Source organism: Mustela putorius, unplaced genomic scaffold (genome assembly GCF_011764305.1).
Source record: "Mustela putorius furo isolate JIRA1106 unplaced genomic scaffold, ASM1176430v1.1 tig00537303_pilon_pilon_pilon, whole genome shotgun sequence".
Lineage (NCBI taxonomy): Eukaryota > Metazoa > Chordata > Mammalia > Carnivora > Mustelidae > Mustela > Mustela putorius.
Window position 1 is genome coordinate 968,559 of NW_025422441.1, and position 17,805 is coordinate 986,363.

At 55.0% G+C, this 17,805-nt stretch overlaps 2 protein-coding genes across 6 annotated transcripts; both read left to right on the forward strand.

Annotated features, from left to right (window-relative positions):
• The first annotated feature begins 8,541 nt into the window (after window positions 1–8,541).
• On the forward strand, window positions 8,542–11,434 carry LOC101680073. 5 transcript variants are annotated; one of them, XM_045074211.1, is made up of 6 exons: window positions 8,542–8,715; window positions 8,835–8,948; window positions 9,262–9,372; window positions 9,579–9,704; window positions 10,424–10,454; window positions 10,925–11,434. In XM_045074211.1, the coding sequence occupies exons 1-6, from the start codon at window positions 8,634–8,636 to the stop codon at window positions 11,010–11,012; spliced, it is 552 nt and encodes a 183-aa protein (XP_044930146.1). In that variant the 5' UTR covers window positions 8,542–8,633; the 3' UTR covers window positions 11,013–11,434. The 5 variants fall into 5 exon arrangements, 4 of the variants coding, with proteins under 4 accessions (XP_044930146.1, XP_044930145.1, XP_004779513.1 ...); XR_006604936.1 differs by having other exon boundaries at window positions 9,579–10,454; XM_045074210.1 differs by lacking the exon at window positions 10,424–10,454.
• Window positions 11,435–12,776: 1,342 nt separating this feature from the next.
• CCDC166 (coiled-coil domain containing 166) lies at window positions 12,777–15,807 on the forward strand. The gene is made up of 2 exons (XM_045074216.1): window positions 12,777–13,493; window positions 13,581–15,807. The coding sequence occupies exons 1-2, from the start codon at window positions 13,053–13,055 to the stop codon at window positions 14,481–14,483; spliced, it is 1,344 nt and encodes a 447-aa protein (XP_044930151.1). The 5' UTR covers window positions 12,777–13,052; the 3' UTR covers window positions 14,484–15,807.
• Window positions 15,808–17,805: the final 1,998 nt, after the last annotated feature.

A 17,805-nucleotide genomic window follows, 5' to 3' on the forward strand; every position in this document is an offset into this window, starting at 1 on the left:
CCCACCCGGCTCCTAGCCCCGCCCGCGCCCCCGCCGCGCCCCCGGCGGCCTCGGAAGCCCGGCGGCGGGGGAGGGGCGTGCGTTCGCGGGGCGCCCTCGGCCGGGCCGCTCTTCCCGCCGCCTCCCGCCTTCCCGCGTCCCCGCCCCCTAGGAGCGAGCGGGCCAGGGGCCGGGGCGCCGCAGGAGGGGCCTCTCGGGCGGGGCGGCCGGAGGCGGGCGGAGTGCGAGCGCGAACCCCGCGTGCTGAGCGCGGGCGTCTGCCCGGGGAACCGCAGCGTCGGCCCCGCGGAACCGCACGCGAACGCCGCCCGCAGCTCTGAGTCCAGGGGCGCGCACGCGACGGACACAGAGGGACGGACACCTAAACGCGGCCAAGGCGTCCGGCGGCGCAGGAGGAAAGACGCTGCAGGAGCCACCGGGTGCGCGCGACATCTCCAGGGACCCACGCTTCCGGGCACCGGCCCTTCGCACTGACCCGCGGGGATGCCGTCCGCGGCTCAGCGGCGGCGCCTGCGGTGGGCTCGAGGCGCTGGAACCTCGGTGCAGAAGGGGCTAATCGTGGTGAAGCTCCCAAGGGTGTACACTTGGGCCCAAGTTACCCGAATCCTGCTCTGTAAGTACAAGGTTGTGTCTCGGTGTAGAGCTGGAGGATGCGCAGAGAAGCAAGGTGGGAGGGGCCGGTCTTCTGGCCCCGAAGAGTATCCAGCGCTGGACACGATGTCCTCCCCCAGAAAACGGCCGGAAAACTGGACCAAACGTGCAAAACGACTTTCTATGAACTGGACAACAGGCAGGGCAGGGCTGTGGTCTTGGGAAACCAGGAGCAAACAACCTCTTGACTTCGGTGCCAGCTCTGTGTCAGGGAAGAGTTGGGGAAGATTTCCACCGGTCTGCCATGGGGAAACTCAAGGACTCCATAAAAATCTGCTTTTTGCTCTGTTCCTGCTTGGATTCTTGCTAGGACCTGCACCCCCATTTCATCCAGGCCTCTGAATACAAGGAGTATATGTCCTCCTTGTAAGGGACAAGGAGTCCATGATTTCTCTGGAACAGAGAGTGCCTAGGGAGGGACCAGGTAAGAATCAGCGGACAAGTCATCATATGCATATCCCAGACAGCCAGGGCCTCACACCTCCCTGCCGAGGCCTCCTGGCTCCCGGGAAGACCACCTGAGCTTTCATCTTTGTTCTGACCACGTCCTGGAAGCCTGGGGGGACAAGTAGACCAGGCCATCATCCTTGATTTAAAAAAAAAAAAAAAAATTTCCCGAAGATTCAACTCATGCTCCATTCCTTCCTGAATCTCCCAGATGCTCTGTATCTGCTCTTTATCAATAGTCCTGCTTTCACGTCCTGCTGGCTCCTGTTTGATTTCTATCCTCCATGAAGCCGAGGACCATCCTGGCTGGTCCTGCAGGACCCCCTGGACCCCCACAGCATCCAGGGTCCTGTCAGGAGAGCCCCCAGACAGCGACTAAGCGAGCTCTAAAGTCTATTGCACACCCATCATGAGTGTGAACAAGCCTTAAAAGGGACAGGACGCTACAAACATCACCTAACTGCCGGCCTAAAAGCGCCAATGTTCTTTAAAGGGAAACACCAAGAAAACAACACTCAGTAACAGAAAATTCAAAATATCCAGCATCCAGAATGTCATAAAAAGTTACTAGATTGGGGCGCCTGGGTGGCTCGGTAGGCTAAGCTTCCAACTCTTGTTTTCAGCCCAGGTCTTGACCTCAGGATTGTGAGTTAGCATTGGGCTCCACGCTGGGTGTGGAGGCTCCTTAAAATAATAATTTTTTAAAAAGTGACTAGATTTACCCAACTAAAAATATGGGCAAAGAATTTGATTAGACACAGCTCTGAAGAAGATATACAAATGGTCCACAACACATGAAGAGTGATTAATGAACATCATTAATGCAATCAAAGATTCATGAAATCCTGTGAGGGGACTACATCAGGTGGAGGCCACGGGTGTGGCCGGGAAACCATTTACCAAGGACAGAACAAAGGAGACAGGAGTTTACTGAACACAGCACCAGGAAGCAGCGGGCAGGACAGCAAAGGAGAGAGACTGCCAGGAGGCAGGTGTTCAAACAAGTACTTGCGCACAAGTGTTCTTAACATTCACAAAAGCCAAAAAGTGGAAACAACCCGAGTGTCCACCAAGTGGGGAATGGGTAAGCAAGAGGCGGTCTATCCACACAGTAGAATGAATTCAGCCCCAAGAAGGACTGAAGGTATGCTACGTAGTACAACGTGCTGCGCCTCAGAGATGCCGCACTGGGTGAAAGAGGTCACAGACAGAAGATCACGTACATGATTCGACTAACATGAAACATTTATAATAGGTACGTCGACAGAGAGAGCAGATTGGCAGCTTCCTGGAGTTAGGGAAGGGGGATGGGTAGTGACTGCTTAATGGAAACAGGATTCCCTTGAGGGTGATGCCAATGTTTTGTGACAGAAGTGGTGGTTACAAAGCATTGTGAATGTGTGGAATGCCACTGAGAGGTATACTTTAATGTAATTTTATGTCCATTTCACCTGAATAAAAAAGTTACAAGGCTTGTGAGGAAGGAGGAACACATGACTCATATCCAGGAAACAAATCAGTTGATAGAACTAGACCCATAAATGACAGAGATGACGGAATTGGCAATGACTCAAAGCAACAGCTATTACACGTATGCTCATGGATTTAAAGGAAAACATGAATATGAGATGAGAACTTATAAGAAATAACTCAGTGGAATTTCTAGAAGTTAAGTGATCTGAACTTAAAACTCACTGGATGGACTTAACACCAGAAGAGATATCAGTGAACTTGAAGACACAACAATAGGAACTATCCAAATTGAAACAGGGGCAAAAAATTAAATTGAAGAACCTTTGAGAAAGTATCAAGAGAATAGAGCGATGCAGAAAGTATATTTGAGAGAGTAATGGCTGAAAATTTTGCAAATTTGAAGGAAAAGCAACACACTCACAAATCCAGGAATTTATTTATTTTTTTAAGATTTTATTTATTTATTTGACAGAGACAGATCACAAGTAGATGGAGAGGCAGGCAGAGAGAGAGAGAGAGAGAGAGAGAGGGAAGCAGGCTCTCTGGTGAGCAGAGACCCCAATGTGGGACTTGATCCCAGGACCCTGAGATTATGACCTGAGCCGAAGGCAGCAGCTTAACCTACTGAGCCACCCAGGCACCCAAATCCAGGAATTTAAATGAAACCTAAATAGGAAAAACACATAGGGAGCCATAATGAAAAGCCAAAGGGAGCATATGATAACTAAATTGCTGAAAAAGTGATTAAAAATACTAAAATTATCCCAAAAAATTAATAAAGGGGGGAACAAAAATAACTATAACCACAGAATTCTTGTCAGAAAACAATTTCAAGCCAGATGACAAAGCAAGGACATCCTTAATGTGCTAAAAAGAAAATAAAAAATACACAAATCAAAACAAAAACACTGCCAATCTAGAGTTATATACTCAGAGAAAATATCCTTCCAAAATGAAGACAATACGTTTTCAGACAAAAGCTGAGAGTATATAACACCTGTAGACTTGAACTACAAAAAATATAATTTTTAAAGATTTTACTTATTTGTCAGAGAGAGAGGGAGACAGTGAGAGAGCAAGTGAGCCACAGGCAAAGGGAGAAGCAGGCTCTCCACTGAGCAGGGAGCCCAATTCGGGACTCGATCCCAGGACCCCAGGATCATGACCTGAGCCAAAGGCAGACGCTTAATCATCTGAGCCACCCAGGTGTCCCTGAACTACAAAAAATATTAATGAAAGTTTTTTTTTTTAAGATTTTATTTATTTATTTGACAGAGAGAGAGATCACAAGTAGGCAGAGATTCAGGCAGAGAGAGAGGGGGAAGCAGGCTCTCCGCTGAGCAAAGAGCCCGACGCGGCCACTGAGGTCATGACCTGAGCCGAAGGCAGCGGCTTAATCCACTGAGCCACCCAGGTGCCCCTAATGAAAGTTTTCTTGAATGAAGAAAAATTCTGGATGAAAATCTGGGTTGACAAATAAAGAAAAAACCCTAGAAATGGGATATAGTGGCTAAATATAAAAGACATTTTTCTCATCTAGTAAATTTCACTGAAAGATAGTTGACTGCCCCAGCGACACCTGGGAACCCAATGATATGATCAAAAGCCTATTTCAAATCCAATCATGACAAGGATGAGATACCACCTCGTGCCCATTAGTATGGCAAGAAAACTCCAAAAACAAAAACCAAAAACAGAAACAAAAAAAAACCCCCCAAACAAACAAAAAACCAAAAAAACGGGAAAAGAAAAAGTGTTCGTGAGGATGTGGAAAAACAGGAACCCTTGGACACTGTCCGTGGGATTGGAAAACAATGTAGCCAGTAAGGAAAACAGCATGGTGGCGCCTAAAAAACTAAATTTAGAGACGCCTGGGTGGCTCAGCCCTTAAGCGTCTGCCTTCAGCTCAGGTCATGATCCCAGGGTCCTGGGATTGAGCCCCTCATCGGGCTCCCTGCTTGGCGGGAAGCCTGCTTCTCCCTCTCCCACTCCCCCTGCTTGTGTTCCTTCTCTCTCTGTCAAATAAATAAAGAAAATCTTTAAAGAAAAATTAAAATTAGGGGCACCTGGGTGGCTCAGTTGGTTGGGCATCTGCCTTCGGCTCAGGTCGTGATCCCAGAGTCATGGGATCGAGCCCCGCATCGGGCTCCCTGCTCAGCGAGGAGCCTGCTTCCTCCTCTCCCTCCCTCCGCCTGCCGCTCCGCCTACTTGTGCTCTCTCTGTGTCAAATAAATAATAAAAATCTTTTAAAAAAATTAAAATTAGAATCACCATATGATTCAGCAATCCCACTTCTCGATGTGTGTGTGTGTGTGTGTAATCTCAGTGTATAGTTTCAAAAGAACTGAAAACAGGGTCTCAACGAGATATTTGCACATCCCTTATTCATAGCGTTATTCACAATAACCAAGAGGTAGAGGTGACCCCCGTGTCCAGTGTGGGTAGACAGATAAACACAATGTGGTATAAACATATAATGGAGCACTGCTCATCCTCAGAAAGGAAGGAAGTCTTGTTAAATGCTACAGCATGGACAACACAGACGCAACATTGAGTGAAATAAGCCAGTCACAAAGACACACACTGTGTGATTCTTCTTGTACAGATATCCAAAGTAGTCGAAGTCACAGAAAACCGGAAAGCAGAACAGTGGTTACCAGGGCTCTGGGGAAGGGAGTACGGGGGGTTCCTATTTAATATGGACCAAGTTTCAGACTGCGAGATTAAAAACTCCAGGAGACGGGCGACTACGCGAATATGTGTAACGACTTAAATGTATTTAACGCCACTGAACTATACACATAAAATAGGGTGGTAACTTTTATGTTGTTTTTTTTACCACAACTAAAAATAATTTTTAAATAGAAAATTGACTGTTTAAAGTAGATGTAGTAATAATATATTGTGAGGTCTATAACCTGTAAAAGCAAAATGTATTATGCCCATACGCAGAGAGGAAGATGGAGGCACACTACTGTAGGTTCTTACATTACATGTGAAAAATGACAATGTTATTTAAAGATATATATATATATATAATAAAAGTATTTTTTTTATTTTTATGAAATAAAAAGTAAAGTAAGAGTAAAAATAAATAAAATAAAAACAAAGAGGCATAACTAATAAGCCCATAGTCTAGATAAAATGAAACATTAAAAATTACTCAGTTACTCAGAAAGAAGGCAGAAAAATATAGAAAAGGAATAAGAAATAGCTGAGACAAACAGAAAAGAAACAGTGAGATGGTGCACAAGCACAACCATATCAATATTTACATTAAGTGTCGATGGTCTTGTTACTCCGATCAAAAGGCAGCATTTATACAACCTTATTTTTTAAAAATCAAAAATCCAAGAATACACTATCTGCAAACATGCACCTTAATCAAGACACAGATAAGTTAAACGAAAGATGCTGTGGTCTGAATACAACCACCCCGGCCTCCTGCCCCCTCCCCCCCACACTCCTGTGTGGAAACATTAACTCTTGTTGTGATAGTATTAAGAAGTGAGGCTTCCCAGCGATGCTCAGATCGTGCAAATAGAGCCCCTGGCTGGAATTAACGATCTTATCAAAGAGGCACCTAACCTCCCACCATGTAAGAATCCCGAGTGGGCTGCGCACCACGAAGAGGGCCTTCTCTAGATTGCAACCATTCCGGCCCCTTGATCTTGGACACCTTTTTTAAAGGGAACTCTACCCCCCAACGTGGAGCTCAAGTCCATGACCTCAAGATCAAGGGTTGCGCGCTCCACTGCCTGTGCCAGCCTAGCCCTGATCTCGGACTTCTCAGCCTCCAGAACCACGAGAAATACATTTCTGTTTTTCATACACCACCCAGTCAGCGGCATTTGTCATGGCAGCCCGAACAGACTGAGACAGATGGGAAAAGATACACTCTAGGAGCAGCTGTCACAAGAAAGCTTCAGTGGCCATGTGAATGCGGCAGAAGGCAGACTCCGGGACATGGACTGTGAGAAAGGGGCTCACTTTGTTACGATGGGAGGGTCGAGTCACCAAGCAGACACCGCCATGCTGAGAAGTCTACGCACCTAGTAACAAATTCTCAAAACACAGAAAGTCTGAGGGGCACCTGGGTGGCTCAGTGGGTTAAGCCGCTGCCTTCGGCTCAGGTCATGATCTCAGGGTCCTGGGATCGAGTCCCACATCGGGCTCTCTGCTTAGTGGGGAGCCTGCTTCCCTCTCTCTCTCTCTGCCTGCCTCTCCATCTACTTGTGATCTCTCTCAGTCAAATAAATACATAAAATCTTTAAAAAAAAACACAGAAAGTCTGAGGGGACTGAAAGAAGTAATCAAATCAGCTGAAGAGCTTACAGTCCTTTCCCAATGACGAGTAGAGCAGAAAATAAAGATGCAGCAGACCCGAGCAGCCCTCTTGTCCGACTTGACCTAATCGACATTTGTATAACAATCTCCCACCACCAACAGAACACACATTCTTCTCAAATGTGTACAAATGTCACCAATCCATGGGGCACCTGGGTGGCTCAGATGACTGGGCGTCTGCTTTCAGCTCAGGTCATGATCTCAGGGTCTGAGGATTGAGCTCCACATTGGGCTCCCGACTCCATGGCAGGTCTGCTGCTGCTTCTCCTTCTGCCTCTCCTCCTGCCTGTGCTCTCTCTCTCTCTCTCTCAAATGAATAAATAAAATCTTTTAGGAGAGAGAGAGAGTCGCTAAGATAAACCATATCTAAGTACCATAAAACAAAGATCAACAAATTTTAAAGGACTGAAATAAAGTATGTATTTATGAAATAAAGTATGTTCTCGCAGAATTGAATTAGAATTAAATATCAGAAAGATATTTGGAAACGAATTTGGAGATTAAACAACACATATAAGTAAACAGTGGTCAAGGGAGAAATTACAAGGGAAATTAGAAACAATTTCGAGCTGAAAACAGGAGGTGGGAATGAGCAGGGTGCAGCTAAAGCAGCCCTTGGAGGGGAAATCATAGTTGCAAATGTTTGTATCAGCAAAGACAAAACGATTTCAGTTTTCACCTTAAAATACTAGAGAAAGAACACAAAATTAAACCCACAGTAGGTAGAAAGTGGATGGAGATGGCGGGAGGCGTGATAGCTAGTTGGCCAGGCTGCCGAGCCTTGGACGCCCTGCTGGAGAGCCCATGGCCAGGAGAGGGGCAGCAGGATCCTTCACGAGCTTGTTCAGAAAGAGCCTCTCCCCAGGGGAGTGCGGAGCAGTCCCAGGCAGCTGCTGAGGGCAGTGGGAAGTGAGGTCACCAAAGGCAGGGCACAGCGAACAAGCCAGCCCGTCTTTCTCCTGCCTTCCCCCATGAACCCCAAACTACAGGAGGTCTTGACCCTCCATCCTGCCGCCGGGAATGTAGCCCATAAGCAGAAGTTTATCAGTGAACTTCCGTGAAAAAGAATTCTGCAAAGTGGTCTTTATTACATTTAACTATAGAGTTAATTTTTCAGTGGGCATTTGATTCATCCGATAGTTATTTTTAAAGCTGCTATTGTGTTCTCTCTTGGGGCCAGATGTCTACGTATTCCATCTGTACCCTGTCCAAATACCCTTGCAGATATAAATTTGGCCAAGAAGATTTTATTTTCTCACCAGTTGTTAGCAACAATAAATTCTGTCGCAGCTGTGACCCCCAGCCTTGCTCTGAGCATGTCATCAGCTGCCGTATTTATTATGCATCAGCTAAAAGGTGGACTGTGTATTTAATTTTTAGCTGATACAAGGCAGTATCGGGAGTCTGTGTCCAGAAGACCGACTGGTGGCAGGCGGTGAGCAAGCGCCAGGCCCTGGGTTGAAGCTACATGGTCAGCACCTCCAGCTTCAGGAATCACCAACTTCCTTGTGATTCAGGAGACCTGATCCGCACGGTCCCCACCTGACTGCAGACTGTCCCAGCCCTTGTGCTCGGGCCCCACCCCTTCCTGCAGGTCACAGTCCAGGGGTGGGGACCCGGCCCCACCCCTCAGTGTCAAGGTCTGAGTGCCTAGCACAGCTGTGTCCCCTGCTGCCCACCCCAATTCTCAAGCACAGCGTCTCCCCGCGGCGGGGATGGCCGTGGTCCGCACCTCCAGCTCCTGGATCTCTAAAGTCGTCCCCTCTCTCCTGCTGCCCACATGGGCTGTGGGCTCAGGTATTGTGGGGGACTCCAGGAAGGCGTGCTGGGGGTGTAGATGTGCTCACCTCTGAGATTATCAGGGTCCCGGAGGACGCGTGCCCCGGGCTGGGCTCCCCCTTACAGCTGTCTCTCAGGGGCGTCTCTGAGCCAGCCTGCGGAGGCTGGCGCGGGCATCGCCTTCGGGGCCTGCGGGGGCCTCTGGACACTGGGCATCCTTCTGTTTGTCACCCTCTTCCTCACAAACAGAGGTAGGTGAGCACCCTTGGAGAGGGGGACGCAGGCTGGCTCAGACCACACCCCGAGCTCCAGCCTTCTTGGCTTGACCTGCTCCAGGGAGGAGGAGGGAGCCACGCCCACGGGCCCGGGGCTCCAGCAAGGACTTTCAGAGCTCCTCGGCCTGCCCGGAAGCCACACGCGTGCTGTCCCTGAGCAGGCTGGCGCCTTGGGTCACCGCCCTGCACTGTGGAGCTCCTCCTGGCTTCTGTGGGCTCCGCAGGCACCCCCAGGGGCTCCCGCTGGCTTTGGCTGGTCTTTGCTGCTCCTCATGGCCCCGTGTGTCAGGGAGGGCACAGCGCTTCCTGCGGGGGCAGCTGACACACATCGTGGCCTGGACCTGGGCATTCCACGTGGGGCTGACCGTAAACCTGGTGTGGGTCTGGTACAGGTTCCAAGGTACCTGGCTGTGAGAGGGAGGCCCCTGGAGGAAGGGTCCTGGCCCACAAGCCCAGCTTAGAGCCAGCTCCCTGGTCTGGGGATGTGGGCCGGGGCGGGGCGGTGAGGGAGGAGCAGGCAGGCCGTACCCAAATGAGGGCGTAAGCAAGGGGACAGACTTGGGCCCCACTCGGGGCCCAGACGACAGTCAGGCCCGGGCCCTCCAGGGCTTGACCGCAGCCAGAGGACGCACTGGACAGACAGACTCTCCTGGATCTTGCTCACGTTCCTGCCCACCGTACCCTTGGCTGTGGTGATCACCGTCAGTGCTGTGCTTCTGATCAAGGGGCGAGGTACAGGACCGGGACATACCTACCGTGACTCCCCAGGGTCCCTGCCTCCCGCCCAGGGCTGTGTTTCAGGGTCCGGTCTTCTCTGTCACCTAACCCCACCAGTTCTCCAGGCTCGCTTGGCCTGGGCAGGGAGAAGAGTCGGGGGCCACATGCTGGCCTCACTCTGCTGTGGGGTGGGGTTCCATAAAGGGGGCGTTATGGGGCGGCCCTGCACCCCTCTCCTCGGGGCACAGCCAGAGAAGAGGAAACACTTGCCAAGCGGTAGTCTGCGCGGTGGGAAGAGCCCACCCATGTCCTGCTCACAGCCCTGCTGCCTCCAGGGGTCCTTGGACAAGTCGCCCTGTGCCTCAGTTTCTCCATCTGTGAAATGGTAGCAGAGGCCGCTGGAATTGATCCCTCAGGGTCACGCAGCGCCCAACCCCACTGGCTACTCCTGAAGGAGGGGCTCCCCCAGTGTCGGCAGCTGAGTAGGGTGGGCGAGCCGGACAGAAGGCCCCGCAAGGCCCGCGGAGAGGGCGCCCTCCAGCCTTGAGCGGCCTGCTGGGGCTGGGCTGTGGGGCTGTGCGGGGTGGGCACTAAGCAGGCTGAGCGATAGCGTGAGCAGCTACCCGAAAACCCGCCCTGGGGTTCTCTGGCAAGCCCCCAGCAGAGCGCTGGGGGAGGACACGAGGCCAGGGGAGTGGCCACAGCTGAGCCACTGCTCACCCCCTTCCTCCTAGTGTCTTTCCAGCTCAGTGTTCCCGCCAGGAGGTGAGTGACCCCTCACCCCAGACCCTCCCAGCCTGAGTCTGGAGGTACAAAGACCACCACCCTATCCACAAAGTGGGGGAGGGGCAGGAACCCCAGTTGTGGGGAAGAGATGTCATAGGTAAGGCCTGGCTTTGATTCCGAGCCTCGGAGATTGGTTCTGGCTCTGTGGCCAGCGGGGAGCCCGGAGGACACAGCACGTGAAAGGCCCCTGGGCTGCGGGTGCATCTCAGCCAGCCTCCGGGTGGACAGGGTCCCCGCCTTCCCTACCTTGGGGCTCTGCAGTGAGGCCCCGACGCGGGGTAGGGGGCAGACTCCAGGGTGGCACGGGGCCCGGAGGGGGTGAGGGCGGGACCCAGGCTGTGGACCCGCGGGGCTGGGGCGCTATCTGGGTGAGCCGCGGCTGCTCCAGGGCTGGGTGCGGGGCCGGTGCTGCCCACGCGGCTCTCCAAACCATTGTGTCGGGACTGCAGCCATGAGAAGAAGGGAGCGTCGGGGACACTGGAGGAGAACGTGGTGCTGGCCAGCCCTGCCCTGGGAAGAGCCACCTGGGAGCCGTGAAACCAAGACGAAGCACCAAGAAATCCGGGAGGCTGGCACGGCTGCAAACCCCGTGCCCCTGGAGCCCTCACCTGGCACCAGAGATTAAAGGGCGGAGCCCAACCAGACCCCCTCTCCCCCGCGACGGCAGTGTGGGGTCTGCAGCCCGGGAGGGGCAGGGGTGGCCTGCTGGCATCCGGCAAATGGGGACGGTGGCCCCTGCCGGGTGCTGAGGGTGGCCAAGGGGAGAGGGCCACCAGCGGTCCCGGGAGCAGAGCGCCCCTGGCTGGAGACCCCAGGCCCGGAGAGAGAAGCAAAGTCTCTCAGGGCCGGGGAGCCCCCGCTGCACAGTCGCCCCGTATCTTCCCTGATTCTACTGGTCTTTCCACCGGTTTCTGTAAGAAGTTGACACCAATTTCATATTAAAAACAAAAGAAAACAAATACATATGTGGGCGCCAGGTGGCTCCGTCGGTTGAACTTCCAACTCCCCCTATCTCCGATAGGCCTCCATCTCCCAGCGTCGGGAGTGCAGGCCCCACACTGGGCTCCGTGCTGGCCGAGGAGCCTGTCATTTAAGGCCGACATTCAGATGCTGTTTATGAATCAACGTTTCTTCAAAATTTTCACACCAAGTGGAGAGCGTGCATTGTCCTGAGTGTACGTCATTTTATTCTTTCTCACAAACCTCACTTTCTCCTAGGAAGAAAACCCCTCTTCTGTGTTCGTAATTGGAAGAGGCTCTGCCCCACACCCCATGTGGCTGCGGCCAACAGTAGCAAGTCCAGAGAGAGGAGGGTCATCGCAGCTCCGCAATCAGCCTCCTAACATGCTTTTCCACACAAGCCTTCCTACTGATGGGGGTTCCTTCTGGCCTGCTCCTCCCAGACTCATCAGTGGACAAGTCTCAAATCTGTCCACGCTACAGCAAACCTGGACAGACGTGGGCAGTGACCTATATGACGGCAGGACGAAAACAGGTGTTGTAGACTTAAGGTGCAGGTCAAAGGGGAGAGAGAGGCACCTCTTGGACCAGCACCTGGCAGCCTGGGAGCGGGGGGGCCGCTGCGGTCAGCACCGCTCCCAGACCTAGCCGAGGCGGAATTAAATGAAGGGTTCATGGTGCTGTTTTCCACATGTCACAGCAAAAAGAGCAACAGCAAAATGCTTGGTGGACCCCTTGCTCTCCAGCCATCCCCCCAGCTAGGAAGGGAAGCTGACCTCGGGCTGGCCAGTGGGATGAGTTGAACAGGTGCGCACGTGTGGGCTTAGGAGCCCCACAGAGGAAATCCCTGAGAGAGAAACAGCGGACAACCCCCGGCATCCGAACGGACACGATCGTCCTAGTAACCTTAACTCCCCCGGGGGCCTCCAGAACGAGTGAAGAGTCACCAAGTGCTTCGAGGAAAACCAGGAGCCCCAGGCAGCAGAAAAGCGGCGGGGCGCTCTGTCCCGACAAGCTAGAGGGAACCTTCACAGCGCGGGGCGGGCGGCTTGCTCACGGCTGGAGGCCGGAACTTGGGGCGCCCTCTCCCACACGGGGGCGACGGGGCTGAGAGGCCGGCGGAGGGCGCAAGTCCGGCACGCGGAGCGCGGGGGCTGCCCCGGCTGCGGGCGGCTCGGTCAGACGCCTCCGGAAGCCCAGACCCCGCCGGCCCCGGGGCGGACCTCAGCAGGGCGCCCACGCAGGCCGTCCCGCACCGACTTCGAGGCGAGGGACTGGACGGACATGCCCCGAGGGGCGTCGGCCGTTGTCCGGGCGACGGGGTGGCTCCGGGGAGGCCGGCCGAGTTCTGTCTCCACGGAGACCGTGCAGGCTCCGCCAACGCCACGAAAGGCCGGCGCCCCCGCCCGACGGCCAAGGCCCGGACGTAGCCCAAAGGGAAGGAAAGGCTGGAGACGACACCCTGACCCCCAGCCTGACCCCCCCCCCCAATCCTCGTGGCCCCGGGCCGCGTCCCACCCCGCCAGAAGACTCGGGCCGGGGCAAGGCAGGGGTTAGGCTGGAGGCGCAGGCCGGGGGCACCGCCGTCCCGCGTGCGGGCGCCCCAGGCCGCGGCCCATGGCGCCCAAGAAGAAGCGCGGGCCCGGCGCGGGGCGGCGGCCGGGCGCGGCGGGAGACGGCGCCGAGCCGCGGCTGTCGGAGCGCGGGCAGTACCTGCAGCGCGAGCACGGGCTGCTGTCGGAGCAGCTGCGCGCCTGCGAGGCGCGCGTGGACCAGGTGCTGCGGGAGAACGCGGGCCTGGACCGCGAGGCCGCGCGCCTGCGCGAGGAGAACCGGCTCTACGCCAGCTACGTGAGCGCGCGCGCGCAGCGCTGCGCCCGGGCCGTCGTGCGGCTGGACGAGCAGAACCGCGTGGACCTGACGCAGATCCACTGGCAGCGGGCCGAGCTGGCCTCGCTGTACCGCGGGCGCGAGGACGGCGTGCGCGCGCAGCTGCTGGACATGGAGGCGCGCGCGGCGCGGATGGCGCGCCAGGTGCAGGAGCTGCGGCCCTACAAGGCTAGTGAGCGCGCGCCCGGCGGGCGGGGCGGGGCGGGCGCGCGCCGCGCGGCCCCGCGCTGACCCGCGTGCCCCCGGCCGCCGCAGGAGCTGCAGCTGGAGCAGTTGGCGCGGATCCGCGCGCTGGAGCGCGAGCTGCTGCACATGCGCGTGGAGCACACGCAGCTGCTGCACCGCGTCAAGGGCCGCTTCCTGGAGGACAAGGCGGCCTTCGAGCGCGAGGCGCGGCAGCGGGTGCAGTCCCTGGCGCGGCGCGCGGAGCGGGAGGCGGCGCGCGCGCTCGTCCTGCACACGCAGGCCGTCCGGGCTGACAACGCGCGCCTGCGGCGGGAGCTCCTGCGGCTCCTGCGCTGGGCCCAGCTGCTGCACGACACGCGGCGCCGGCTTCTGGAGCAGCGGGAGCAGCTGCGGCGCGAGCACGAGGACACCCGGGACCTGGCGCGGGTGCATGGCTGGCTGCGCCGCGGCCGCGACGGACCGCCGCTGTGGCAGCCGCCGCCGCCGCCCGCCTCGCGCCCCGGGTCCTTCGCCCCCTCCACAGCGCCATCGAGCGTGGCTCCTCGGGCCCCGTCGCGCGCGGGCCCCAGGATCCCATCGCAGGCCCCGTCGAAGGCCGGTTCCCGGGTTCCATCCCAGCACTCATCGCGCGCGGGCTCCCGGGTCGCGTCCCTGGTCCCGCCGCACCGGGGCTCCCGGGACCCGGCCTTGACCCCGTCCCGCCCGGGCTCCCGGGTCGCGTCCCTGGTCCCGCCGCACCGGGGCTCCCGGGACCCGTCTTTGACCCCGTCCCGCCCGGGCTCCCGGGTCGCGTCCCTGGTCCCGCCGCACCGGGGCTCCCGGGACCCGTCCTTGACCGTGTCGCGCCCGGGCTCCCGGGTCTCTTCGAGGTTCTCCTTACCTGGGCCCGCACACAGCGCGACTCCCTCCGCTCAGCCTGTCCCGGGCCCAGGCTCTTCCCGTCCCGCGGTCGAGGGAGACGGCGGGCGCTGACGCCGCGGCGGAAGGCGAGTGCGGGCGAGCCGGCTCGGACGGCGGGCGCGGGCGGGGCAGGTGAGCGCGCGGCGCCCGCGGACTGCGTGACCCTGAACGCGGTGTTAATAAAGGTGTGACCGGCCCTCCTGGTCTGGCGCCGCTGGGACCACTCACTCTGGCTTCCGGTTCCCTAACTGCGCGGTGGCCTGATGCGTTCCTCTCCTCCTCCGCTGGCCCCAGCTGCCCCGCAAGTGGGCCACACCGGTATCCTCCCGCCGGCGCTGGCAGAGACGGACGTCGCCCGCACGGACAGAGGCTGCCAGAGCAGGAAAGGAGGCCAGCGGGGAGGAGCTGGGCGACCCCGGGGTGTAGCCCGGAGGGCCAGCGTGCGATGACCTGCGGTCAGGACAGCCACTGGGGCGGGGGCGGGGGAGAGTGGGGCTGCCACCAAGGGCCACGGGAGGAGTAATTTTTAATATAATTTCCAACAGAGAAAAGTTGCTGCGTGCGAACTCCCGTTTACCGAGACTCCGTCCCCAGATCTGTCTGCATTTTTCCCTGAACCACTTGAGATTCGGTTCATTATGCCCCTTCAGTTAAAGGATTTAAAAATCCTTAGTGTTCCTGAGCACAAGAATGTTCTACCTCACCCCGGTACGATGACCCAAATCTGAAAATTTAGTACAGAGAAATCCGTATTCGCTAGGCCCCAGCTCCTACGAAAATGTCGGCTGTCCCGCTCCCCGGGGCGCACCGGGCCGGCCTTCAGCTCTCCGGCCGTGTGCCCAGGCTGGTCAGTGGGATGCCCCTCGGTTGTGGCTGTGGGAGGTCCAGCAGCTCCTGGGGGAGGCCAGGTCCCGCATACCGTCAGTACTGACCCAAGGGCTGGGGACTTCATCCTGACCACTGAGGGAAGGTTCTTACAAATCCGGGGTCTTTGGTTGCACCCTGGGGCCAGCGCCTGCTAGGCCCAAGCAGGAGGTGGTTGCGGCCTGGGCACTCCAGGTGCCTGGGAGAGCAGGACTGGGGGAGCCTTGGGGACTGGCCGGGGCAGCTGCCCCCACTGTGGCAGGGGTCTGAGCAGCACGTCCTGATGGCCCGGTCAGCCTTAAAATAAAGCTGCCAGTTACTCTACAGAAACAGGTTTGTTCAGCATCAAAGACAGAGACCAGCTGTGGGGACACAGTTTCAGAGAAGGAAGGGGGCGCCCACGGCTGTAAGGAAAAAGCCCGCCAGCCAGACGGAGTGCAGCAGCTTCTTTTCTTTTCTTTTTTTTTAAGATTTTTAAATTTATTTGACAGGCAGTCACTCGAGTCCTCTACAGGCCAAATAATTTTTTCCAAAAAAAAAAAAAAAAGGGAACGAATTTTTTTTAAAAAAGGGAAGGGATGGGGCTTCCCTCAGTGGGTTAAGCCTCTGCCTTTGGCTCAGGTCATGATCTCAGGGTCCTGGGATCGAGCCCCGCGTCGGGCTCCTTGCTCGGCAGGGAGCCTGCTTCTCCCTCTCCTTCTGCCTGCCTCTCTGCCTACTTGAGATCTCTCTGTGTCTGTCAAATAAATTTTTTAAAAAATCTTTAAAAAGAGGGAAGGGAAATTGTTATGGATTAACAGACTTAAGATAGTTATTACCAACATACAGACCGTGTTCAAATCCCCATTCTAATTTGAAGTGTTAAATCAAGATGAAGAGCTTTGGTACTGATGAAGCTAGTAAGCAGTGGTATGCCCCACACTTCCTCTTCCCGGGTACTCCTGGCAACTGATACTCCAGTCTCTCCTCTGCCCAGACACCCCATTCTCAAGACCTTCTAGTGCACTGATTCCCATAAAACAGCTTCCTAAGAGACATCACTCGGACTGGGCATTTGTCCATTTCTCCTTGTAGTTCAGTCATTTTTACTTTATGTATTTTGAAGCAATTGTTAATTGCATAGGAGTTTAGAACTCTTCCTGTAGTTCCTTCCTGTAGTATGGGGGGTCCAACTCGCTCAGCAGTCTGCACTGTTCTCCCCTGCCCACAGCCTGTTTGTATTAAGATGGCTGCTCAAGCTTTCTTCTGGTTTGTCTTGCATGCCACTTTTTTTTTTTAAGATTTTATTTATTTATTTGACAGACAGAGATCACAAGTAGACAGAGAGACAGGCAGAGAAAGGAGAAAGCAGACTCCCCGCTGAGCAAAGAGCTCGATGTGGGGCTTGATCCCAGGACCCCAGGACCATGACCTGAGCCAAAGGCAGAGGCTTTAACCCACTGAGCCACCCAGGTCCCCCTGCATGCCCCTTTCTATTGGTGTCCATTTTATATTTCAGACGTGTCCCTAGTAACAGTTATAAGTGGTGCTTATTATTTTAAATACAGTCTAACAGGGGCACTTGGGTGACTCATTTGGTGAAGCATCTGTCTTTGGCTCAGTTCATGATTCTAGGGTCCTGGGATGGAGCCGGATGTCAGGCTCCCTGCTCAGCGGGGGGTCTGCTTCTCCCTCTCCCTCTGTCCCTTCCCCGGACCCCCTGCCCCCTCACTCAGTCGCTCTCTCTTAAAAAAGTAAAAAAAAAAATCTTTAAAAAATACCATCCAACAATCTTCATCTTTTAACTACACACTGTAGTTATTTTATAATCGTTGATTTGCAGTATTGGTAGTTTTTTTTTTAATATTTATTTATTTATTTATTTGACACAGAGAGAGAGAGAGCACAAGCAGGCAGAGGCAGGCAGAGAGAGGGGGAAGCAGGTCTCCGCTGAGCAGAGAGCCCGATGCGGGACTCGATCCCAGGACCCTGATCATGACCTGAGTCAAGGCAGTGGATTAACCCACGAGCCACCCAGGTGCCCCTATTGGTAGTTATTTTTTTTAAGATTTTATTTATTTGAGAGAGAGCATGTGTGTGCAAGCGGGGAGGGGGCATGCAGAGGGAAAAGCAGACTCCCCACTGAGCAGGGACGCCCCCCCCCCCCACCAAACTAGGCCATGCAGGGCTGGATCCCAGCACCCTGGGCTCATGACCTGAGCTGAAGGCCCACGCTTAATCCACTGAGCCACCCAGGGGCTCCCAGTGGTTTTGGTTTTTTTCCCAGTTTATTTCATACTTTGTGTTTTCTTTCTCTTTTCATGTTTCACGTGTTCCCTCCGCTCGTGTCGAGATCAACTCCCCTCCTCCTCTGGTTCTCACTCGACAAATGGGCACGTGGCATTTACGGGCACAATTCATAATCCCTCCTCCTAACCCTCGGAATGCTTTAGATTTCCGTCATACCTTCCCAGTCTGGAAAAAAAACAAAAACAAAAAAACAAAAACAAAAAAAACCCCAAGACCTTCCCGGTCTAGAAGCTACTGAGAA